This window comes from Erinaceus europaeus, chromosome 6 (assembly GCF_950295315.1).
Source record: "Erinaceus europaeus chromosome 6, mEriEur2.1, whole genome shotgun sequence".
Taxonomy (NCBI): Eukaryota; Metazoa; Chordata; class Mammalia; order Eulipotyphla; family Erinaceidae; genus Erinaceus; species Erinaceus europaeus.
Genome location: NC_080167.1, coordinates 15,354,004 through 15,378,963, shown reverse-complemented (window position 1 = coordinate 15,378,963; position 24,960 = coordinate 15,354,004). Strand labels below are relative to the sequence as shown.

Sequence of the window (24,960 nt, the reverse complement as noted above, 5' to 3'; positions counted from 1 at the left end):
CTAAACCACTCACCAGGGGCTGGGAAATTCTGAGAGGCCTTTCTGGAGGAAGTAAAGACTTGAGAATAGCCCAGGGAGACTAGGACTTAGTAAAGAAGGGCCCACCCTGCTACCAACACTTCTCTGCTCTCTGGTGGGGAGGAAAAGGAATAAGAAAGAGTAGCCGCAGTCACTTTTTATCATCTGAAAAATGGGAATGTTGGACTGTACAGTCCTAGAGGTCATGACGAGCCACGACAATCTGATTTGTTTTGCTTTATACAGTGAGGTGACATTATGGTATGTTTTGGGAGGTTCACACCCCTCCACAGTTAGGTTACTATATCCCTTCTCCACTACCAAAGTGCCAGTATCCCTGCTCACAAAGGTTCCTCCCCATTGCTAACCATTCTATATCAGAATCCAAGAATTAATATTGAATTGGCTTTGTTCCCTCACTTTGTTTCTTCCTGTCCCACTGAGGGTGGGACTATCCGGCATCTGTCTGTTTTCTGACTTGTTTTGCTTTGTAACACCCAACAATCCATTTTTTCTGTATTAAACACAAAAAACAAAGAAACACTGTCCATGGTGCTCCCATGTGAGGCCAGAAAAATAATAATAAAGGCTAGGGAGAGGGTGAGCAGTGGCATAAGCAAGGATCCAGACCCGGGTTCGAGGCCCAGCTTCTCACCTGCAGCAGGGATGCTTTATAAGCGGTGAAGCAGGTCTGCAGGTATCTATCTTTCTCTCTCTTTTTTTTTTTGCCTCCAAGATTATCGCTGGGGATCAGTACTGGCATTATGAGTCCCCTGCTCCTGGTAGCCATTTTTTTCCATTTTATTGGATAGGACAGAGAGAAATTGAGAGAAGAGGGGGAGATAGGGAGAGAGAAAGATAGACACCTGGGAGTCAGGCGGTAGAACAGCAGGTTAAGTGCACGTGGCTCAAAGCACAAGGACTGGCATAAGGATCCTGGTTCAAGCCCCCGGCTCCCCACCTGCAAAGGAGTCGCTTCACAGGCGGTGAAGCAGGTCTGCAGGTGTCTATCTTTCTCTCCCCCTCTCTGTCTTCCCCTCCTCTCTCCATTTCTTTCTGTCCTATCCAACAACGATGACATCAACAACAACAATAACAACTACAACAATAAAAAAAGGAAAATAAATAATAAAAAGAAAGAAAGATAGACACCTGCAGACCTGCTTTATCACTTGTGAAGTGACCCCCCTGTAGGTGAGGAGCAGCAGCTTGAATCCGGATCTTTGTGCAGGTGCTTGTGCTTAGTACCATGTGTGCTTAACTGGGTGTATCCCTCTCTCTCCCTCTCTATTTTTTCTCCCCCTCTCAATTTCAAATAAAATGAAAAAAAATGGAAAAAATGGCTGCCACCAGGAGCCATGGATTAGTAACACTGGCACTGAGCCTCAGTAACTGGGAACAAAAAGAAAGCTAGGTCTGGGTGGTAGTGCATCCTGTAGAGCAGACATGTTGCCATACACAAGGACCCAAGTTCAAGCCCTCAGTCTCCACCTACAGGGTGAGGAGCTTCACAAGCAGTGAAGCAGTGCTGTGGTTATTTTCTCCCCTCTTCTCTGTCTCCCACTTCCCTCTCAATTTCTGTCTCTATCCAACAAATTAATTCATTTTTTAAAGGGTAGTGTGGGGTACTTGGGAGCCTGACTGTAAAGAGAGCAGGAAGGAAGCAATAGCACAGACCTGGCTCCACTGAGAGGCAGGAGTGGAACAAGTTTCCAGAGCATGAGGTTAGCTGATAAAATCAGTTTCCCAGGAGACAACATGACAACCCAGGGATGGATTTTCTGAGGCACTGGAATGGGACTGACCTAGTCCCAAAGAGACTGAGGCTGGTCAGTACTGACCATTCCATCTCCCAGAAGACTCAGGTGGCTCTGGGGAGCACCCCAGGTCTTCCTCCTCCCAGAACTTCACCTTCTCACTCTTTAGGGACACCAAGAACATGAAGTGTGGGAAGAGAGCAGATCCCTAATCTCTTTCCCAAGAATCAATTTATGTCAAGGACCCCACTCTCCATCGCTCCCCAAAACCTCACTGAAACATACATCTTCATACCGACAATTACAGAGGCCTTAATGTGTGCCAAGTACTTACCCTTGACTACATATATCCGCTGTATATGTGAGGTTTGGAAGGGTTCAGTGACTTCTTTTCACAGAGTATTTAGCAGATCTGGAGTTCAAAACACACACACACACACACACACACACACACACACACACACACACACACACACTTCGCTGTGCCTCCAAATACCCTGGACTACAATTCTGTGACCTTAAATATAGAGTCTACACTTATGTGCAAATAGGACTTCATGACAACTGCACTTCGGTTCTTTTCCAGAGTTGGGGATGGCAGGTGGCTCCCTTGACAAAAGTGCATGTCGTCATGTGTGATGACCCAGTCTGAGCCCTGGGCCACTATGTGTGAGCACCTGCAGCAATGAAACTTCATGGCAGGTGGAGCAGCACCATGGTGTCTCTCCTTCTCTTTCTGTTTTGTTTTGTTTTGACCAAAACACTACATGGAATTGAACCTGGGACTCTGGAGGCTTAGGCATGAGAGTCTCTCTTCATAACCATTATGCTATCTCCCCAGCCCTTACCTTCATATACATATAATTTTTAAAAATATTTTATTCCCTTTTGTTGCCCTTGTTGTTTTATTGTTGTACTTATTATTGTTGTTGTTGATGATGTCGTTGTGTTGGATAGAACAGAGAAATTGAGAGAGGAGGGGAAGACAGAGAGGGGGAGTAAAGATAGACACCTGCAGACCTGCTTCACTGCCTGTGAAGCGACTCCCCTGTAGGTGGAGAGCTGGGGGCTCAAACCGGGATCCTTACTCTGGTCCTTGTGCTTTGTATCACCTGCACTTAACTCTCTGCGCTACTGCTCAACTCCCAAAATTTATTTTTGAGAGAGATAAAGGGAGAGAGACAGAGGAAGGCTGACCAGAGCACTGCTCTGCTCAGCTCTGGTTTATAGTGGTGCTGAGGACTGAACTGAGACCTAAGAGTCTCAGGCATCAGAGTATTTTTATATAACCAGGTTATCTCTCTAGCTCTCTCCTCTTTCTTTCTATCTCTGTCTTCTCTGTCTCCCCTGCATAAATTATGAAAAGGAAAAAAAAAAAAAGACCATCAGGTCCAAGGGAGTTGTGCAGGCACTGAGTCTCAGCAATAACCCTAGTGGCAAAAAAAATATCCAGAGCCAAAGCCATGGCTGCTGCACTCAAGCTGGCCTTGGCTTCTGGAGGGCATAGATTGCAGCCCCTGCCCAGGGTTTTGGAAAGTGCATGCCCTTGGCTTCTGTCCTGGTCCTACCCCCATGGCCTAGTGCCCTCCCCTTCCAAGAGCCTGTGGCACTGCCCTCACCAATGAGCCAGCAGGATCATGAGCTCCCAGACACGAGGACCTTCTAGCAAGGGGGCGGGCCCACTGCAGGTTATATACTCCTGTCCAGCATGCTTGTGCCAGTCTGCCTGGACTCTCACCCCAGGCTTCGCAGCAGGCAGTCTGACAGAACTCAGTCATGGTAAGTGGCAGTTTCCAGTATCAATCTCTAGTGAGACTTCCAGAAGCACCTTGTGTCTGAGCTGCCAAGTCTCACTGCCCTTTTCTTTCCCCTTAGACAACTTATAGCGACAGAGGACAGAAGGTAAGCGGGATGGGAAATGTGGGTCCAGGAGGAGGTGAAGGCCTAATAACAGGGATGTGGGCAGAGAGCTGAAGAGGAAGACAGATGGTGTGTCTGCGATGTCCACAGCAGAACTCAAGTTCACCCCTAGTTGCCCAGACTGAGCCAGTCTTGAGTTTGCCCTCCTAAGCAAAACATGCACCTCTTCTTAGCTGCCTGCCAGACCCCCAATCCTATCTGGAAGTCCTTGCTGAAGTCTCACTCACATCAGTCTTGCTGTCATCTGAGGCTCTCCCCCCCCACCCCAGAACCTGAACTACTTCAGAGGGTGCTTTCAATCCCCACCCTACCCACCAGCCCAGGAGTTTGACTTCTCTCTAAGGAACCCCTTGGAGGGTGGGCAAGGATGCATGGGGTTTGGCTTCTCCCACCTTCTGGGGAGGGGGCTAAGGGGCATCTTTCCACCTACAATTCTCCGGCCCCGTTTCCAGGGACTTAGCCTGTTCCTCTCTCCTTCTGCAGCCCGAGCGGGGCCGATTCCTCCACTTCCACTCTGTGACCTTCTGGGTTGGCAATGCCAAGCAGGTAGGAACCAGGGTCAGGGGCTGCAGTGGGCAGAGGGCAGCCAAGAAGACCTCCTGAACAAAGACAGGCCTGCCTACAGGTCTATGATTGGGCCCCGGGAGGGGAGGGTCAAGGTCAGAGGTGTAACGGTCCCAGGGAGAGGGACATTGTTTAGATCCTAATTACACAATCAGGGTAGAGGATCCTGGCAGGAAGCTCATCTGGAGTTCCTGGGGGTCAGGGTTCTCAGGAATATCTCTACACCTGGCATCAAGGGGCAGAAAGGCTGAAAGGATCTGGCCCCTCAAACCTCACAAACCTGGTTGCAATCTGATTCAGGCTGCATCATTCTACTGCAGCAAGATGGGCTTTGAACCCCTTGCCTACAAGGGCCTGGAGACTGGATCACGGGAGGTGGTCAGCCATGTGATCAAGCAAGGGCAGGTGAGTCCCCACTGCAGACTCCAGCCCCTCTAGGAAGTTCTTCTCTATGCAAGCCCATACCTCTTCCAGAATGTCCGCAGTGGCTGGGGAGGGTGGGCTGAACTTCATCCCCATCAACCCTCCCCCAAGCACCAAGAGGCACATTTGTAAAACACATTTTTAGAAAATATTTATTTTCCCTTTTGCTGCCTTTGTTTTTTTTAATATTTATTTTATTTATTTATTCCCTTTTGTTGCCCTTGTTTTATTGTTGTAGTTATTATTGTTGTCGTCGTTATTGGATAGGACAAAGAGAAATGGAGAGAGGAGGGGGAAGACAGAGAGGGGGAGAGAAAGCCTGCAGACCTGCTTCACCCCTTTTTTTGCTTCACTCCCCTGCAGGTGGGGAGCCAGGGCTCGAACCCGGATCCTTACGCTGGTCATTGTGCTTTGTGCCACCTGCGCTTAACCCACTGCACTGTAGCTCAACTCCCCCCCTTTTTTTATTGTTGTTGTAGTTATTATTATTGTTGTTACTGATGTCATTGTTGTTGGATAGGACAGAGAGAAATGCAGAAAGGATGGAAAAACAGAGAGTGGGAGAGAAAGACAGACACCTGAAGACCTGCTTCACCGCCTGTGAAGTGATTCCCTTGCAGGTGGAGAGCCAGGGCTCGGACCGGGATCCTTACACCGGTCCTTGTGTCTCGTGCCATGTTTGCTAAACCTGCTGCGCTACTGCCCGACCCCCTGTAAAACACATTTTAATGCATTACACTCTGGCTTCTCTCTCTCTTTTTAATGTGAGAGAAAGTCCAAAGCACATCCTGTCATTTATGTTTCACTGGATTCTTTTCTTTTCTTTTCTTTTCTTTCTTTCTTTCTTTTTTTTTTTTTTTTTTGCCTCCAGGATTATCGCTGGGGCTCAGTGCCTGGCACTGCAAATCCACTGCTCCAGGAGCTATTTTTCCCATATTTGTTGCCCTTGTTATTATTATTGCTATTGTCATTGCTGTTGTTTGTTGGATAGGATAGAGAGAAATCAAGAGAGATGGAGGAAGACAGACACCCGCTTGTGAAGTGGCCCCTCTGCAGGTGGGGAGCTGGGAGCTGTAACCAGGATCCTTGCGCTGGTCTTTGCGCTTTACGCCATGCGCACTCAACCCACTGTGCCACTGCCCACCCCTCCCCCCACCTTTCTAAAATTGCCGCCAGGGTTATCACTGGGGCTGGGTGCCTGCATGACAAATCCACTGCTCCTGGCATCCATTTTTTTCCTTATTTCTCATTTTGATAAAGATGAATTGAGAGGAAAGGGAGAAGCAGAGAATAGAGATAAAGTGGTCTGGAAGATGGTGCAGTGGATAAAGCACTGAACTCTCAAGCATGAGGTCCTGAGTTCAATTCCCGGTAACACATATACCAGAGTAAAATCTGGTTCTTTCTCTCTCTCCGCCTATCTTTCTCATTAATAAATAAATAAAATATTTTAAAATATTTTTTAAATAAAAAGAGAATAAATATAATGGGAAAATAAGGAGGGGGGAGAGGAAGGGGGGAGAGAGAGAGACCTATAGCACTGCTTCACCACTAGTGAAGCTGCTCTCCTGCAGGTGAGGGCCAGGTCCTTGCACATGTAACGTGTGCACTCAACCTGGTGTGCCACTACATGGGCTTGTTCCTTTGTTGCTTATTTGTTTCTCTTTTTTTAATTATTAATTTATTGTTTATTGGATAGAGTCAGAGAGAAATTGAGAGGGGGAGAGGGAGAAAAACAGAGAGACACCTGCATCCCTGCTTCACCATTTATGAAGCTTTCCCCCTGCACGTGGGGACCAGGAGCTTGAACCCAGGTCCTTGCACACTGTAATGTGTATGCTTAACCAGGTGCGCCATCACCCAGCCCCCTTACTTGTTTCTCCTTTTTTAAATTAATTTATTTCTTTTTGTTGCCCTTTTTTTTTCTTTTTATTGTTGTAGTTATTATTGTTGCCGTCTTTGTTGGATAGGACAGAGAGAAAAGGAGAGAGAAGGGGAAGACAGAGAGGAGGAGAGAAAGATAGACACCCACAGATATGCTTCACTACCTGTGAAGCGACTCCCCTGCAGGTGGGGAGCCAGGGCTCGAATCGGGATCCTTACACTGGTCCTTGAGCTTTGCGCCACCTGCGCTTAACCCACTGCGCTACCACCTGACTCCCCCCTTACTTGTTTCTATATAACACTGGTGATTGACTCCCAGGGCTCTACCACAGAGCCACCTCCCCAGCATACAATGGGCACCTTCTTAGTTTCATCTCCTTGGCCTGGCCCGCTGTTGGTCTCATTGATATTTAGGGGTCTCTGGCAGAGTCTCTGATGTCAGAGCTGGTAAGCTGAGCAAATCTGGCCTGTGGGACCCCCTAGAAGTCCCCCATTAGGGGACCCAGGCCAGTATCTCAGCCCTCAGCCCTCAGGGCCATTCAGGGAAGCTACGTCAGAGTAAAAGGCAGACTCCAAAGCAAAGGAGTGCCACTCAGCTGGGAGGGGCCTGGTCTTTGTGTCCTCCCCCCAAGCTTCTCTCAGAGGGGGGCAGGGCATGAGGAAGGGACATGGCTCCTCCCACACCTGCCCTTTTCCTCTGTCTTAGATCGTGTTTGTCCTCTCCTCTGCCCTCAACCCCTGGAACAAAGGTGAGGGGACCAAGGGTGGGGTCTGTCATTGAAGGGGAGTCAGGTTCAAGGAGGGGCTTCCCCTGGAAGGAAATGGGGCCCAAAGTCTGAGTATAGGCGACAGGACACAACTCTATTTCTCTCTTCCTCCCCCCAGAGATGGGTGACCACCTGGTGAAGCACGGTGATGGGGTGAAGGACATTGCGTTCGAGGTGGAAGACTGTGATTACATCGTGCAGGTGCAGTCACTCCTGGGTGCCCTGGCAGTGCAATCAGGGTTACACGCTAGCATACATGCCTGTCCCTCATCTACTGTGGCCTCTCTCTGAAGCTTTCTGCCTGAACCAGGGCCTCATACATATGCAATTTCACTGCTTAGGGCTATTTTTTCATTCACAAAGAGAAACAGAGAGGAGAGACACCATGTCACCAGAGCTTGCCCTGCTGCTACAACACTTCCCACATCATGCCAGGGCTCAGACCTGGGGTGAGCAGATGGCAAGGTTCACACCCTACCTAATGAGCTATCTCCCCAATCCCATAATTACCCTTTCTGTTTTTAATTTTTGTTTCGTTTTATTTTGTTCCCTTTTGTTGCCCTTATTGTTTATCGTTGCTGTTGTTATTGTTCTATAGGACAGAGAGAAATTGAGAGAGGAGGGGAAGACAGAGAAGGGGGGAGAAAGATAGACACCTGCAGACCTGCTTCACCGCGTGTGAAATGGAGAGAGGAGGGGAAGACAGAGAGGGGGGAGAAAGATAGACACCTGCAGACCTGCTTCACCGCTTGTGAAGCAACCCAGCCCTGCAGGTGGGGAGCCAGGGGCTGGAACCGGGGGCTCAAACCGGGAACCTTACTCCAATCCTTGTGCTTTGCGCCATGTGCACTTAATCCACTGTGCTACCACCCAACCCCCCCTTTTATTATTTATAAAAAGGAAACATTGACAAAACCATAGGATAAGAGGGGGACAACTCCACACAATTCCCACCACCAGAACTCTGTATCCTATCTCCTCCCCTGATAACTTTCCTATTCTTTAACCCTCTGGGAGTATGGACCCAAGGTCACTGTGGGATGCAGAAGGTGGAAGGTCTGGCTTCTGTAATTGCTTCCCCGCTGAATATAGGTGTTGACAGGTCGATCCATACTCCCCCTTGTTTTGTTTTTTAACCAGAGCACTGCTCAGCTCTTGCTTATGATGGTGCGGGAGACTGAACCTGGGATCTTAGAACCTCAGGAATGAGAGTCTGTCTGCATAGCCATTATGCTATCTCCTCCACCCATTTTTAATTTTTGTAATTATCTTTATTTATTGGATAGAGATACCAAAAATCAATAGGGAAGAGGGAGAGAGAAAGAGAGAAACCTGCAGCCCTGCTTTACCACTCTCGAAGCTTTCCCCTACAAGTGGAGGCTGGGTGCTTGAACCCAGGTCCTTGCACATTGTAACTTGTGTGCTCAACTAGGTACGCCATTATCCTTTCTAGAATACAGTTTGGATGCCAGCTTTGAACTCCGGGGGCAGATCAAGATTCAGAATGCAGACTCCAGAGTCAGAATGCCTGGGTCTGATTCTTACTAGCAGTGTGATTCTGGGCAAGTGGCTTAACTTTTCTCTGTGCACCTCAGTTTCCTTACCTAGCAGATGAAGAGGGCAATAGCACCCTCACTGGAGTGTTGCTGTGAACACTAAAGAGGTTGACAGCGGCAGAGCCAGGCTTGTGAGACACAGAAATAGGGGATAAGGAAGGTTTTACTGAATAACTCTCTGCATCTTGCACATGAGGTGTTGCAGCATTATGACACAGTAGGTGCTTAATAAAGGCCAACAACTATTGCTTCCCACCAGGGCTTGTATGTTTGTACAACTTCATTGTTCCCCATAGCTTTTTTTTTTTAATATAGAAGATAAGATAAGGGTGGTGGTATACCTGGTTGAGAGCACAGGTTACACTGCTCAAGGACCCAGGTCCAAGCCCCAGGTTCACCACACCTGCAGGGGGAAAGTTTTGCGAGTGGTGAAGCAGAGTTACAGGAGCCCCCCCCTTCTTTCTTCTTTAAATTTTTTAATTAAGTTCCTTTATTGGGGGATTCATGTTTTATAGTCAACAGTAAGTACAACCGTTGGTACGTGCATAACATTTCCCAGTTTCCCACATAACAACACAACACCACTAGGTCCTCTGCCATCATGCTCCAGGACCTGAACCCTCCTCCCCACCCACCTGAGTCTTTTACTTTGGTGCAATACACCAATCTCTCTCCTTTTCTATCACCCCCTTTTCCCTCAATTTCTGGCTGTCTCTATCCAATAAGTAAAGATAATAAAAATAATAATAAGATAAGAAATAGATGCCTGGGGGAGTAGCATAATGATTATGCAAAAGACTTTTATGCCTGAAATTCTGAGATCCCAGGTTCAATCCCCAGCACCAACCCAAGCCAGAGCTGAGCAGTACTCTGGTCTCTATCTCTCCCTCCCTTCTCTCTATAAAAAAATAACATTGAGAGATAATCCTGGAGCAACCCCAACCAGAGAAGGGGACCTAGTGGGCTCCCGGTACGGTACTACATCCTATCTCCCACCCTAAGATCAGTGTTTAAAAACTTCTGTCCTGGTTAAGCGCATGTGGCACAAAGCACAAGGACCGGCTCAAGGATCCCAGTTCGAGCCACCGGCTCCCCACCTGCAGGGGAGTCACTTCACAGGCGGTGAAGCAGATCTGCAGGTCTTTCTCTCCCCCTCTCTGTCTTCCCTTCCTCTCTCCATTTCTCTTTGTCCTATCCAACAACAACGACATCAATAACAACAACAATAAAAAGAACAAGGGCAACAAAAGGGAATAAATAAATAAATATTTTTAAAATCTTAAAAAAAAAAAAAAAGCTGCTGTCCTGTATGAAACCAGCCAGGAATCTCTTAATTTTTATTTTTTCTTTTTGTATTAGCAATTCAATATTGATGTACAAAGTTACATGTCAACAGGACTATAATTCCACACCATTCCCACCACCAGAATTTTGAATCCCAAGTCCCTCCATTGCAAACCACCGTGGTTCTCCCAAGGTTGCAGACATGGGTTAACTGTCATCTCTACAGCTATCTGTCTACGTTTGTACATATTTGCCCCCTTTTTCTTCCAAGTCAATCATCTCTTCCCCTCCAAGCCACACCTATTACTACAGCCAAACATCTCCCCCCTTCTCTTTCTCTCTCTCTGGGACCTGATGGAGCTGGAGTTTAGAACCCTCTTATCCTCTTCCTCCTATCACTTCTTCCCCACTGGGAATATGGACCTAAATTCTTTTATGGGGTGCTGAGGATGGGAATTCTGGCTTCTGTAATTGCTTCTCTGCTGAAATAGGCATTTACAGGTTGATTCATACCCCCAGCCTGTTTCTAGCTTTCTCTAGTAGGGTAGGGCTACCAGAAATCTTTCTAATGCCCCAAGCTGTGATTTGGTATCCTGCCTATTTTATTTCTTAAAGAGACGATGATTTTGCTCCTAAACTATATCACACGGTAGTTCTTTAGGATGAGGGCAAGGGGTGAAGGAAAAACAACAAAACTGAGATGAAGTTAGGGATGAATACAATTTACATACATATATCCATGATACCACACTCAACAACTTGAAGTGGGTGGCAAGTTTAAATGAATCTTAAAGCCTCAGTGATCAAAAATCACAAACACAGAAATGAAGGGAATTAATGGACTGAAAACGACTTAAGTTGGGAGACAGGTCTAAACTACACAGACTGTAGAGTAAACATCAAAAAGGAGAAATGACTGCTTTCATACCAAGTAAAGTTTGGGTGACAAAAAGACTACGTATTTAGAAGTTTACTAGGAACAACCAAACATATTTATAAGGAGAAAACATAGGTGTGCACACTTAAGGAATGTACAATGATCATATCATTGCATGTACACAAAGCTGCAGAAAAATCCATCGTGGGAAGATTATTTTTTGTATGTTAAAGGGGAAAAAAAGGACTATACATGGAGGAAGGCTCTATTCTGCTCATCCATGATTTTGCAGTTGTTGTTGGTAAAGGGATTTTGTATGGTTCTATCTTGGGAGGTAGGGCTGACAGCAGGTGGCTTACCTGGTAGAGTGAACATGCCCTCATGTGCAAAGACATGGTCCACCACATGGGAAAACCTGTAGGTGAGAAGCTTTCCAAGTGGTGGGACAGCACTATGGTATCTCTCCTTCCTCACTATCTTTCTTTCTCTTACTCTCTACCTAGAGGAAAGAAAAAAAAAATGACTGCCAAAAGAGCCATGGAGTCTTTTAGGCACTGAACACCAGCAATAATTCTCCTGCCCCCACCCCACAAATATCTTGTTCTAGTTAAAGTTACAATGTTCTAACAATGGTTCCTAGAGAGGGATTTTCATATATCCAAACCCCCATAGATCTCAGCCCGTGTGTGTGTGTGTGTGTGTGTGTGTGTGTGTGTGTGTTGCTCCCCTACCTAGAAGCAAATAAAATAAATAAAATAAATAAAATAAAAATAAAAAAATAACATTGAAAAAGATGAGAGAGACAGAGAGAGAGAAGGGGAAGCCCCTTCAGCACTACTCCACCAGTTATGAAACTTCCCTCCTGTAGATGGGGGCCAGGGGCTTAAAGCTGGTTCCCCACACATGGTCATGTGGCCAGCACCTACACTCAGTTACTTAACTTTTTTTCTTGCTTTTTTTTCTTTTTTTTTTTTTTGTATCAGAACACTACTCAGCTCTGGCTTATGGTGGTGGTGATGGGGACTGATCCCCAAGCTTGAGAGTCTTTTTGAATAACCATTATACTGTCTCTCCCTTCCCCCTTCCCCCCTCCCACAACCACACTTTTTACAGATGAGGCAGCTGAGGACTGGAGATGGGGAGAGGCCCCAGAGTGAGTGAGTTAGCAGAGGCAGCAAAGACCCCACCCCACCTGGTCTGGCTTCCCCAGTCCCAACTCGGTCTGGGCTGCAGCTTCCCTATTTGCCTAGTGCACACAAGGCACTGCTATCAGGGGTGACCTCCATAGCTGGCAGGGGCTCCTGCCTGGGGTTGGAGCAGGACCTCACAGCAGTGGTGCAGCAGGGGCTCTGGAGGATCCCAGACCTTACAGCTTCCCCACCACCTTCACAGAAAGCCCGGGAACGGGGCGCCAAAATCGTACGGGAGCCCTGGGTGGAAGAAGATAAGTTTGGCAAGGTGAAGTTTGCCATGCTGCAGACGGTGAGTTTATATGGTTGCTGCCACCCCTCCTGTGGTCAGTCTGCACTGAAATGCAGGGATCTCCCTCCTGCCCCTACCCAACTCCAGCGGACTGTGAGCCCAGAGCAGCCAAGCCCTTCTCCCTCAGGTCTGAATGCTCAGGCAGGGTGCGAAGTCAGGCAGGAGCTCTCAGCAGTAAGCCCCTCTGACTCTGGAGTGGGGGGTTAGCCCAGGGATGTAAGGCTTTGGATCTAGGGAAGCCCCACCACCACCCACACCTGCTGTGTGACTTTAGGCAAATCATTTCACCTCTCTGAGACTCCATCTAAATAAACAAAACTTGAAAACATTTTTCTGTGCCCCAGTTCCTCCAGCTGCCACCACCTTCAAGTAATTGAGTGAGGTTTTGTTGTTCTTCTTCTTTTGTTTTGTTGTTGTTGTTTACCAAAGCGCTGCTCAGTTCTGGCTTATGGTGGCGCAGGGGGTTGAACCTAGGACTTTGAAGCCTCAGGCATGAGAGTCTCTTTGTGCAACCATTATGCGATCTCCCTTGCTCATGAGTGTTTTTCTAATTAGAACAACAGTGCTAGCCAAGGGGAAGCACACAGCAGCCTTGCCAGTTGTTTGGCACCTGCATTATCGCTGCAGAGGCCTCAAGATGGAGTGCCATGTCAAGATCGATCAACAGCGATACTACTCAAGAGTCCTTCAGTGTAGTTTGGCTCAAAGCTCTCATCCTTTCTCCATTTACTTAGCACCTTTTTATGGAGCATCTACCAAGCACCAGACACTGCTCTCAAGCTGCAGTGTCCCCATTCTTTCCAAGATCCCAGTTCCAGGTCAGACAGATTGTCTGAAAAATTCCCAAGTGAGAAGCTGCACTTTATTTCAGAAAGAGGAGGTGATTTGTCCAGGATCACATAATGAGTTAGGCTCAGACCCAGGTTAAAACACAAGATCTACCTCAGAGCTGGAGCTGGGGCTGGGGCTGGGGCTGGGGCTGGGGCTGGGGCTGGGGCTGGGGCTGGGGCTGGGGCTGGGGCAGATGGTTCTCTTACATGCACACAGTACGGGGACACGACACACACCCTGGTGGAGAAGATGAACTACACAGGCCGCTTCCTGCCTGGCTTTGAGGCCCCAACATTCAAGGACTCCCTGCTATCCAAGCTGTGAGTGTCCCTTGGGACATGGGTGGGAGCGGCAGGAGAGACAGAGTGTCTGGGAGGGCTCCTCAGGGTGGCTTGAGGAGGCAGCACACAGGCAAAGAGCGTAGGCTCAGAAACCAGACTGCCTGGGTTTAAACCCTAGCCACAGCTGTCTCTTCTTGGCAAGTCACTTCACTTCTCTCTGTCTCAGCTTCTTCCTCTGTAAAATTCAGACGGCATACATACTGTCCCCACAGTAAGTGTTGTGTATAGGTAGGCTGCGGTTACTGGGGGCCAGTGGGCAGGTAGAGATTCAGGGAGCCGTGGTCCGGGAGGTAACACAGTGGACAAAGCGATGTATTTTCAACCATGTGGTCTCGAGTTCAATCCCCTTGCAGCACATGTACCAGAGTGATGCCTGGTTCTCTCTCTCCCTTCTATCTTTCTCATGAATAAATAAATTCTTTAAATTCTTTTAAAAAAATCAGGGAGCCATTTTCTTACCCATCCACCCCCAAACCCATCCCTTTCCCAGGCCCACCTGCAGTCTTGAGGTTATTGATCATATTGTGGGAAACCAGCCTGACCAGGAGATGGTGTCTGCCTCAGAATGGTGAGTCCCTGGCCCCGGTAATCCCCCCCCCCCCCCGGCCCACACACACACACAAGGGGACAGCCAACTCTCTCTTGGTGAGGAGTAGGGCACAATGGTGGGAGATGAGCCTGAGGCCAACAGTTCCTTCACTTCCTGTCACCATGCCAAATGGCTCTAAGACCCAAAGTGGCCTACAGGTATTGCTCCAAGGAACCCTGGAGCAATGGCACAGGTGTGGAGGGGTCACGGGTGTCATCATTTTGGGAGACCAGGAGGAGGAATGTCACAAACCCAGCAGTGACCTTATGCAAATCTGAAACAAGTGCTGTGTCTCAGAGATCTTGACTTTCGTCTATTGGTCCAAACTACAGATAGGGATCTGTTTACAAGAAGCCTTGTTTCAAGCCAAAGAGCTAGTTCAGGACTATAGCACAGGACTTTCATGCTTAAGGCCCCAGATTTAAGCCCTGGTGTCACCATATGCCAGAGTTGGACATGTTCTGGTGGTCCCTCTCTCTTTCATAAAAAGTCAGTAAGAGCAAGTGGCGCAAAGCTAAAGGGCAGGCATAAGGATCCCAGTTCGAGCCCCCGGCTTCCCACCTGCAGGGGAGTCACTTCACAGGTGGTGAAGCAGATCTACAGGTGTCTGTCTTTCTCTCCCCCTCTCTGTCTTCCCCTCCTCTCTCCATTTCTCTCTGTCCTATCCAACAACAACGACATCAATAACAACAGCAAATAATAACTACAACAATAAAACAACAAGGGCAACAAAAGGGAATAAATACATAAAATAAATATATTTTTTTAAAGTCAGTAAGTACAGGGGCCAAGTGGTGGTGCACACAATACCATGAGCAAGGCCCCAGGTTCAAGCACCTGCAGAGGAGATGATTCATGAATGATGACGCAAATCTGCAGGTGTCTGTCTTTCCCTCTCCCTCTCTATGTCCTCCTCCCCTCTCAATTTATCTCTGTCCTATCAAATACAATAAAAATGAAGGGCAGGGGAGACAGCATAATGGATATGTAAAAAGACTCATGCCCAAGGCTCCAAAGTCCCAGGTTCAATCCCCAGCACCACCATAAACCAGAGCTGAGCAGAGCTCTGATCTCTTTCTCTCTTTTTTGGTATACTGCACCAAAGTAAAAGACTTGTGGGGGGGCGGGTCACAGATCCTAATGCATGATGGTAGAGGACCTAGGTTGGGGTAAGAATGTTTTGCAGAAAGCTGAGAAATTTTACATATGTATCAACAACTGTATTTACTATAAGCCATTAATTCCCCAATAAAGATAGATAAATAAATAATAGGGGGGAAAAGGCCATTGGGAACAGTGGTTGCATAGTCCACCATGAAATCCCCAGCAATAACTCTGAAGGCAATAAAAAAAATGGGGGGGGGTCGGGTGGTAGCGCAGCAGGTTAAGCACACTTGGTGCGAAGGACAAGGACCGGCACAAGGATCCCGGTTCAAGCCCTTAACTCCCCACCTGCAGGGGGTTTGCTTCACAAGCGGTAAAGTAGGTCTGCAAGTGTCTGTCTTTCTCTCCCCCTCCCTGTCTTCCCCTCCTCTTTTGGTTTCCCTCTGTCCTATCCAACAACAGCAATAAAAACAGTAACAATAAAAAAACAGTAACAATAACAACAAGGGCAACAAAAATTTTAAAAGATGGCCTCCAGGATTTGTAGTAGACACTGAGCCCAGCAATAACCCTGGAGGCAAAAAAAAAAAATAGTGAGTATATAAAACAATCCTTTTTTTTTTCCTCTTTCTTGCTTTCTTTCTTTTTTTTTAACCACCAGGGTTATAGCTGGAACTTGGTGCCTGTACGACTCCACCATTCTTGTTAGTCACTGTTTTTCTGTTAGATAGAGGGTGAGAGACAGAGAGATGGAGAGACACTGATGGTGCTCTCATGTGGTGGCCAAAGGCTAAACCCCCGTTCTGGAGCATGGTAACATGTGTGCTCCACCTCCTAGCCCCCAGCATATAAGAGCTTTAAAGAAAAACAAATAGATAAAGACATGTGAGGTGGGGTCAGGTGGTGGCGCACCTGGTTGAGCACACATGTTACAGTGCGCAAGGACCCAGGGTCGAGTCCCTGGTCCCCACCTGCAGGGGGAAAGCTTCATGAGTGGCAAAGCAGTGCTGCAGGTGTCTCTCTGTCTCTCTTCCTCTCTATCCCCTGCTTCCCTCTCAATTTCTAGCTGTCTCTATCCAATAAATAAATAAAGATAATAAAAATAAATAATTTTTTTTAAAGGCGTGTGGCTGAGGGAAATGGTTCAGCTGGTAGAGTACAGGACTTGCATGTCTGAAGTTCCTGGTTTGGTCTTCAGCACCACATGTACCAGAGTGATGTTCTGGCTTTTGTCTCTGTCTCATGTGAACCATACTCTCTCACATCTCTCTTAAGTCTTATCAAAAGAAAGAAAGAGAGAGAGAGAAAGAAGCAACTTCTTTCCACTGAAAGGAAGACCATCCTATGAAAGATACAAATAGTAGGTGTGTGTGTGTGGCGTGAAGAGTGGTTCATGTTTGGAGCTTTCTCAGGAAATCAGTTCTAGAAGGTGCCTAGCTAGCACTCAGGTCAGCCATGTCCCTCCACCTGCCCCCTACAGGTACCTCAAGAACCTGCAGTTTCACCGTTTCTGGTCTGTGGACGACACACAGGTGCACACAGAATACAGCTCTCTGCGCTCCATCGTGGTGGCCAACTATGAGGAGTCCATCAAGATGCCCATCAACGAGCCAGCACTGGGCAAGAAGAAGTCCCAGATCCAGGTGCCTGGCCAGGGGGAGGGTGGGCAGGGGGGAGAGGGCACAGCGTGTGGGGGATGGGGGCAAGTGACAGCATCTCCTTGACCTCCTGCAGGAATATGTGGACTATAACGGGGGTGCCGGAGTCCAGCACATCGCTCTCAAAACCCACGACATCATCAAGACGGTCAGAAACCCATTCCTGTTGCCAGTTCCCCTCCCCTGCAGGTCCAGAGCTCATTGGCAAAATGGGGGTGAGGGGCAGGGGGAGGGGACTTGGCAGGAGGGACAGTAGAAGTCTAGGGAGTGTCTCCAACCCCACCCCCAATAAGTTCTTGTCACAGTAGTATTTTGTTTTGTTTTGTTTTGCCCTTATAACCAGAAAGGGGGAAAAAAAAGTCTATGTTAGAGGGTGGTGAGAGCACTAGAGGAAAGAAGTGTGTTTAAGTAGCCCAGTCACCAAAGGCCTCACTGAGGAGAAGAGATCCTTGAGATGCAGACAGGGAAGCATGTGGGAATCCAGGGACATGTGTCTCTGGCAGGGAAGAGCACAGTATAAGGAATGGCTAGGATAGAATGAGCAAGAAAAGAGAACTAAGATGAGACCATAGGACAGCAGTGACAAGAGCAGGTGAGGGTCACCTGAGGCCTTGAGTTTACCTCTGTGAAGGGTCACCACTCTCGGGTAAGCAGTGGCATGATTTTCCGTGTATCTTAATAAAAGTCACCCCAGCTATTATGTTGAGATAGGCACTTTTTAAAAAATCTCTGAATACTTCAGTTTCCCCAGTTATAAAATGGGGGTTAATGTCTGTCCAGATGCCTTAAAAGATTACTGCATGGGCATAAACAGGCAATTCATAAAAAGTGCTAGTAGGCTGGGGAAGTAGGATTGTGGTTGTGCATAGTATTTGTATGTGAGAGGTCCCAGGCTCAATCCCTCACACCACCAACAGCCAGAACTGAGTGGTGCTCTGAGAAGAAAGAGAGAAAGAAAGAAAGAAAGAAAGAAAGAAAGAAAGAAAGAAAGAAAGAAAGGAAGGAAGGAAGGAAGGAAGAAAGAGTCGGGCAGTAGCGCAGTGGGTTAAGTACACGTGGCACAAAGCACAAGGACCAGCATAAAGATCCCAGTTCAAACACCCAGCTCCCCACCTGCAGGGGAGTCGCTTCACAGGCGGTGAAGCAGGTCTGCAGGTGTCTGTCTTTCTCCCCCCCTCTCTGTCTTCCCCTCCTCTCTCCATTTCTCTCTGTCCTATCCAACAACAAGGGCAGCAATGACAATAACAATGAAAAACAACAAGGGCAACAAAAGGGAATAAATAAAATGAATGTTAAAAAACATTATAAAAAAGGAAAGAAAGAAGGAAAGAGAGAGAGAAAGAAAGAAAGAGGAAGGAAGGAAGGGAGGGAGGGAGGGAGGGAGGGAGGGACAGGGGGCCAGGCAATGGTGCACCTGGTTAAGTACTTACACTGCAGTGCACAAGGACCCAGGTTTAGGCCCCTGATCCCCACCTACAGGGGGAAAGTTTCACAAGTGGTGAAGCAGAGCTGCAGGTGTCTATCTCTCTCCCTCTCTATCCCCCCTCCCCTGTTTCTCTCTGTCTGTATCCAATAACAATTAAATAAATAGTTTTATAAATGCTAAAAAAAACAGAAAGAAAGAAAGAAAAAAGGGGAGGGAGGAAAAAGAAAGAAGAAAGACAGGAAGGGAGAGAGAAAGGAAGAAAGGAAAAAATAATAAAAGAAGGAAGAGAAAGGGACAGAGAAAGAAAGAGAGAGGGAGAAAGAGAGAAAGGGCTAAAGACAGGCAGATAGGGGGTCAGGCAGTAGTGCAGCGGATTAAATGCACGTGGTGCAAAGTACAAGGACCGGCATAAGGATCCCTGTTCGAGCCCCCGGCTCCCCACCTGCAGGGGAGTCGCTTCACAGGTGATGAAGCAGGTCTGCAGGTGTCTGTCTTTCTCTCACCCTCTCTATCTCCCCCCACCTCTCTATTTCTCTCTGTCCTATCCAACAACAACAACAACGACAACAATAACAACAAGGGCAACAAAATGGGAAACAAATGGCCTCCAGGAGCACTGGATTCATACTGCAGGCACCGAGCCCCAGCCAGCCAGCCACCATCCCATAAACGTCCATGACCACTGTTCCAGAATCTATGGGCTCAGAAAAGGCAGGAGATGTAGTCATCACATCTGGCAGCTGAGGGAACAAAGACAAAGATCCCGCCTCCCTGAGGCTCAGCACTTACACCTGGCTAGAGGTGTGAGCCTGGAGAAGAAAAGGTAGTGATCTTGACCCTGCTCTGAGACAGATTCGCCACCTGAGGGAGAGAGGCATGGAGTTCTTGGCAGTCCCGTCCACGTACTACAAACAACTACGAGAGAAGCTCAAGACTGCCAAGATCCAGGTGAAGGAAAGCATCGATGTCCTTGAGGTAAGGCCTGTGTGTTCTCCGGTCAGCCTCACAAATGTCCTCCGGAGGCTCCAGTGGTGGTGCACATGTAAGGTATGTGCCTGCCGTGAGTGAGGCCCTGGGTTAGATCCCAGGCACCATAAACCAGAGACAAAATAAACAGATAATAGATAGCAGGAAAGTGCCTTTGTGTCTCTCTCTCCCTCTCTCTCTCTCTCTCTCTATATATATATAGTTTCTCTATATATATAGTCCCTCTTTCTCTCTCTATATTATAGTCCCTCTCTATATATATGTATAGTCCCTCTCTCTCTATATATATATATAGTCCCTCTCTATATATATATAGTCCCTCTCTCTATATATATATAGTCCCTCTCTATATATATATAGTCCCTCTCTCTCTCTATATATATATATATAGTCCCTCTTTATATATATATAGTCCCTCTCTCTCTCTATATATATATATATGTAGTCCCCCTCTCTATATATATAGTCCCTCTCTCTATATATATATATATAGTCCCTCTCTCTCTATATATATATATATATAGTCTCTCTATATATATAGTCCCTCTATATAGTCCCTCTCTCTCTATATATATATATATAGTCCCTCTCTCTCTATATATATATAGTCCCTCTCTATATATACATAGTCCCTCTCTATATATACATATATAGTCCCTCTCTCTATATATATATATATAGTCCCTCTCTCTATATATATAGTCCCTCTCTCTATATATATAGTCCCTATCTCTCTCTATATATATAGTCCCTCTATATATATATAGTCCCTCTATATATATATAGTCCCTATCTCTCTCTATATATATAGTCCCTCTATATATATATATATAGTCTCTCTATATATATAGTCCCTCTCTATATATATATAGTCTCTCTATATATATACATATATAGTCCCTCTCCATATATATATATATAGTCCCTATATATATATAGTCCCTCTCCCTCTCTCTCTATATATAGTCCCTCTCTCTATATATATATATATGTATAGTCCCTCTATATATATATAGTCCCTCTATATATATATATAGTCTCTCTCTCTGTCTCTCTCTCTATATAGTCCCTCTCTCTCTATATATATAGTCCCTCTCTCTATATATATATATATATATGTATAGTCCCTCTCTCTATATATATATATAGTCTTTCTATATATATAGTCCCTCTCTCTCTATATATATATATAGTCCCTCTCTCTACATATATATATATAGTCCATCCCTCTCTCTATATATATATAGTCCCTCTCTCTATATATAGTCTCTCTCTCTATATATATATATATATATAGTCCCTCTCTATATATATATAGTCCCTCTCTATATATATATAGTCTCTCTCTATATATATAGTCCCTCTCTATATATATATATATAGTCCCTCTATATATATATAGTCCCTCTCTCTACATATATATATAGTCCATCCCTCTCTCTCTCTATATATATATATAGTCCCTCTCTCTATATATATATAGTCCCTCTCTCTCTCTATATATATATATATAGTCCCTCTATATATATAGTTTCTCTCTATATATAGTCCCTCTCTCTATATATATATATAGTCCCTCTCTCTACATATATATATAGTCCATCCCTCTCTCTATATATATATAGTCCCTCTCTCTATATATAGTCCCTCTCTCTATATATATATAGTCCCTCTCTCTATATATATAGTCCCTCTCTCTATATATATAGTCTCTCTATATATATATAGTCCCTCTCTCTATATATATATATAGTCCCTCTCTATATATATAGTCCCTCTCTCTACATATATATATAGTCCATCCCTCTCTCTCTATATATATATATATAGTCCCTCTCTCTATATATATATATAGTCCCTCTCTCTATATATATAGTCTCTCTCTATATATATAGTCCCTCTATATATATATAGTCCCTCTCTATATATATATAGTCCCTATATATATAGTCTCTCTCTATATATATAGTCCCTCTCCATATATATAGTCCCTCTCTCTATATATATATATAGTCCCTCTCTATATATATATATATAGTCTCTCTCTCTATATATATATATAGTCCCTCTCTCTCTATATATATATATAGTCCCTCTCTCTATATATATATATATAGTCCCTCTCTATATATATAGTCCCTCTCTATATATATAGTCCCTCTCTATATATATAGTCCCTCTCTATATATATATAGTCCCTCTCTATATATATAGTCCCTCTCTCTCTCTCTATATATATATATATAGTCCCTCTCTATATATATAGTCCCTCTCTATATATATATATAGTCTCTATATATATAGTCCCCCTCTCTATATATATAGTCCCTCTCTCTATATATATATAGTCTCTATATATATAGTCCCTCTCTCTCTATATATATATAGTCCCTCTCTATATATATAGTCCCCCTCTCTCTATATATATATATAGTCTCTCTGTCTCTCTCTCTCTATATATAGTCCCTCTCTATATATATATAGTCTCTCTCTATATATATATATAGTCCCTCTATATATATATAGTCCCCCCTCTCTCTATATATAGTCCCTCTCTCTATATATATATATATGTATAGTCCCTCTCTATATATATATATATAGTCCCTCTCTATATATAGTCTCTCTCTATATATATATGTCCCTCTCTATATATATATAGTCCCTCTCTCTCTATATATATATATAGTCCCTCTCTCTCTCTCTCTATATATATATATATATATATATACAGTCCCTCTCTCTCTCTCTCTATATATATATATATATATACAGTCCCTCTCTCTCTATATATATATATATTCTCTCTATATATATAGTCCCTCTCTCTTTCTATATATAGTCTCTCTCTCTATATATATAGTCCCTCTCTATATATATATAGTCCCTCTCTCTATATATATATATAGTCTTTCTCTATATATATAGTCCCCCTCTCTCTCTGTATATATATATATAGTCCCTCTCTATATATATACAGTCTCTCTCTATATATATATATATAGTGTCTCTCTCTATATATATATATAGTCTCTCTATATATATAGTCTCTCTCTATATATATAGTCCCTCTCTCTCTTTCTCTCTCTCTATATAGTCTCTCTCTATATATATATATATAGTCTCTCTCTATTTATATATAGTCTCTCTCTATATATATATGTATATATATAATAAGCTTCTGCCCTGAATCAGGATAGGAGGGATAGGAGGGACTAGGGCAATTTGGACACTTATTTGGAAGTGTCTGGAACTACTAGAAAAAAGAGGTTCTTTTGGGAGTCGGGCGGTAGCGCAGCGGGTTAAGAGCAAGTGGCACGAAGCGCAAGGTCTGCCTTATGGATCCGGGTTCGAGTTCCTGGCTCCCCACTTGCAGGGGAGTTGCTTCACAAGCGGTGAAGCAGGTCTGCAACAATAAAAAAAATAAAGAGGTTCTTTCTTGGTTTGGGGGCTACAAGAGCCCCTGTGGACTTTCAAAAAGCCCCACGCATCAGCCTCCCCCTAGCCCAGACCTCTTTCCCACCTAGGAGCTGAAAATTCTGGTGGACTACGACGAGAAAGGCTACCTCCTGCAGATCTTCACCAAGCCCATGCAGGACCGGCCCACGCTCTTCCTAGAGGTCATACAGCGCAACAACCACCAGGTACCCACTAAGCTCGAGGGGGAGCGCAGGGCCAGCACTGGGCTTTCCAGACCCCCAGCTCACCTCTTTCCCACTCTAGGGCTTTGGAGCCGGCAACTTCAACTCACTGTTCAAGGCTTTCGAGGAGGAGCAGGACCTGCGGGGCAACCTCACCGATTTGGAGACCAACGGGGTCGCCAGGGGCATGTAAGCCTGCGTCCAGGCACATCCGTCCACCCGCGGGTCCACTGTGTGTGGACCACGCCCCCTAGCGTTGGGTCACGCCCATCCCGTAATGCCGCTCCTATCAACAGGCGCCAGTATCCTCAGGCTCCGCCCACCCGCGCCCGCGCCCCCTCGGCTGGGTCTTTCGAATAAAGCAGCCCTTGTCCTACGAGGTGTGCTAGTGTTCGTGAGGGGCTGGGGCCATGACGCGCTGTGGCCGCCAGAGGGCGCCGGGAGCAAGAGCGCTGGCAGGAGACCGTGCAGAGGTGGCTGGCGAATCCTAGAAGCAGGTTTACGTTCAGCAGGCATAAAGCAGGAGAGGAGATTTTGTGTGGAGGTAAAGATGGAAGCGGGGTCACACTCAGGAATCAGCCATATGGGAGTCTGGGAGAAAGAACATGCCAAGAGGGAACAGCAAGAGGTAAGGCCTGAAGGTTTTTAAGGTTCCTCAACTGTGAGCCATCCCCAGCTTTGCTGTCCAGAGCCCTAGCTTTTGGTCATGTGAGAAGACACAGGGTTCAGGAGACTTCAGAGCAGCATCCTGGCTCAGAGACCAGTAAACATGGTACTTTGGCTGAGAGGGAGGGTTAGAGCGCCTCAGCTTCTACCTTCTAACCTTACCAGCGCCTGCGCCTCCCCCCACCTCAAGTTCCCTTTTCCCCTTGCTCCCAGTGAGAAATACTTGCATCAAAATAGTTTCATTTTTTTAAAAAAGTGCTTACTAATTTATTATGAGGAAGGGTGGAGGGATGGGGACCAGAGTATTAGCCCTGGCTTATGGTGGTGTATGGAACCTGGGACCTTCTAGTGCCTCGGGCATGAAAGTCTGATGCTCTATTTACTGTAGGCACTGCTTCCCCAGCAAAGAACTTTGCAGGGAGGTGTGAAGCCCAGGGTCTTACTCATGCCAGATATTGGCGAACCACTTCCCTAGCTTAAAATTTTGTTTTTAAAATATTTTACTTACTTAGGATAAAGAGAAATTGAGAGGGAGAGAGATTCCTGTAGCACTGCTTCACAGCTTGTGGAGACCACAGATACTTGAACCCAAGTCCTCGCACATTATAACATGTGTGCTCTATTGAGCACTGCCCCCTTCAATTTTATTCTATACCAGAGACAGAGATAGAGACTAAAGCATGACTCCACCATGCATAGAGTTCCCTTAGTACTGTCCGTAGTAATCCTCAGGAACTCAGAGATGTGTGCCACCAAACCATCTCCTGGCCTCTCAGTAAGAACTTAATGGAGGGGGCCAGGCGGTTGCACAATTGGTTAAATGCACACATTACAGTGTGCAAGGAGCCTGGTTCCCACCTGTGGGGGGAGTGTCACAAATGAAGCAGAGCTGCAGGTGTCTCTCTATTTCCCCCTCCCCTCTCAATTTCTTGGTCTCTAGCCAATAAATAAATATTTAAAAAAAGAACTTACGGAGGGTGGAGGTAGATAGCATAATGGTTATGCAAAGAGACAAGAGACTCTCATGCTGAGGCTCCAAAGTTCCAGGTTTAATCCCCTGCACCACCATAAGCCAGAGCTGAGCAGTGCTCTGGTAAAAAAAAAAAAAAAAAAAAAAAAAAAGTTGCTTGCCTACCCATTAAAAAAAAAAAAAAAGAGCAACAACTATGGAGAACATACTAGTTG

General features: G+C 45.8%; 1 protein-coding gene across 1 annotated transcript; it reads left to right on the top strand.

The window, feature by feature from the left end:
* Positions 1 to 3,473: 3,473 nt before the first annotated feature.
* Positions 3,474 to 23,488, top strand: HPD (4-hydroxyphenylpyruvate dioxygenase). The gene is made up of 14 exons (XM_060193153.1): positions 3,474 to 3,554; positions 3,651 to 3,677; positions 4,179 to 4,241; positions 4,560 to 4,664; positions 7,273 to 7,315; positions 7,452 to 7,534; positions 12,443 to 12,532; positions 13,580 to 13,683; positions 14,195 to 14,272; positions 16,878 to 17,040; positions 17,132 to 17,203; positions 19,334 to 19,456; positions 22,996 to 23,112; positions 23,192 to 23,488. The coding sequence occupies exons 1-14, from the start codon at positions 3,552 to 3,554 to the stop codon at positions 23,300 to 23,302; spliced, it is 1,182 nt and encodes a 393-aa protein (XP_060049136.1). The 5' UTR covers positions 3,474 to 3,551; the 3' UTR covers positions 23,303 to 23,488.
* The last annotated feature ends 1,472 nt before the right edge of the window (positions 23,489 to 24,960 follow it).

Bases quoted from the DNA above. Each gene is read 5' to 3' on its own strand.
- HPD (XM_060193153.1), top strand. The intron at 4,242-4,559 runs GTAGGAACCAGG...AATCTGATTCAG, and splicing joins GGGTTGGCAATGCCAAGCAG to GCTGCATCATTCTACTGCAG. The intron at 7,535-12,442 runs GTGCAGTCACTC...CCACCTTCACAG, and splicing joins ACTGTGATTACATCGTGCAG to AAAGCCCGGGAACGGGGCGC.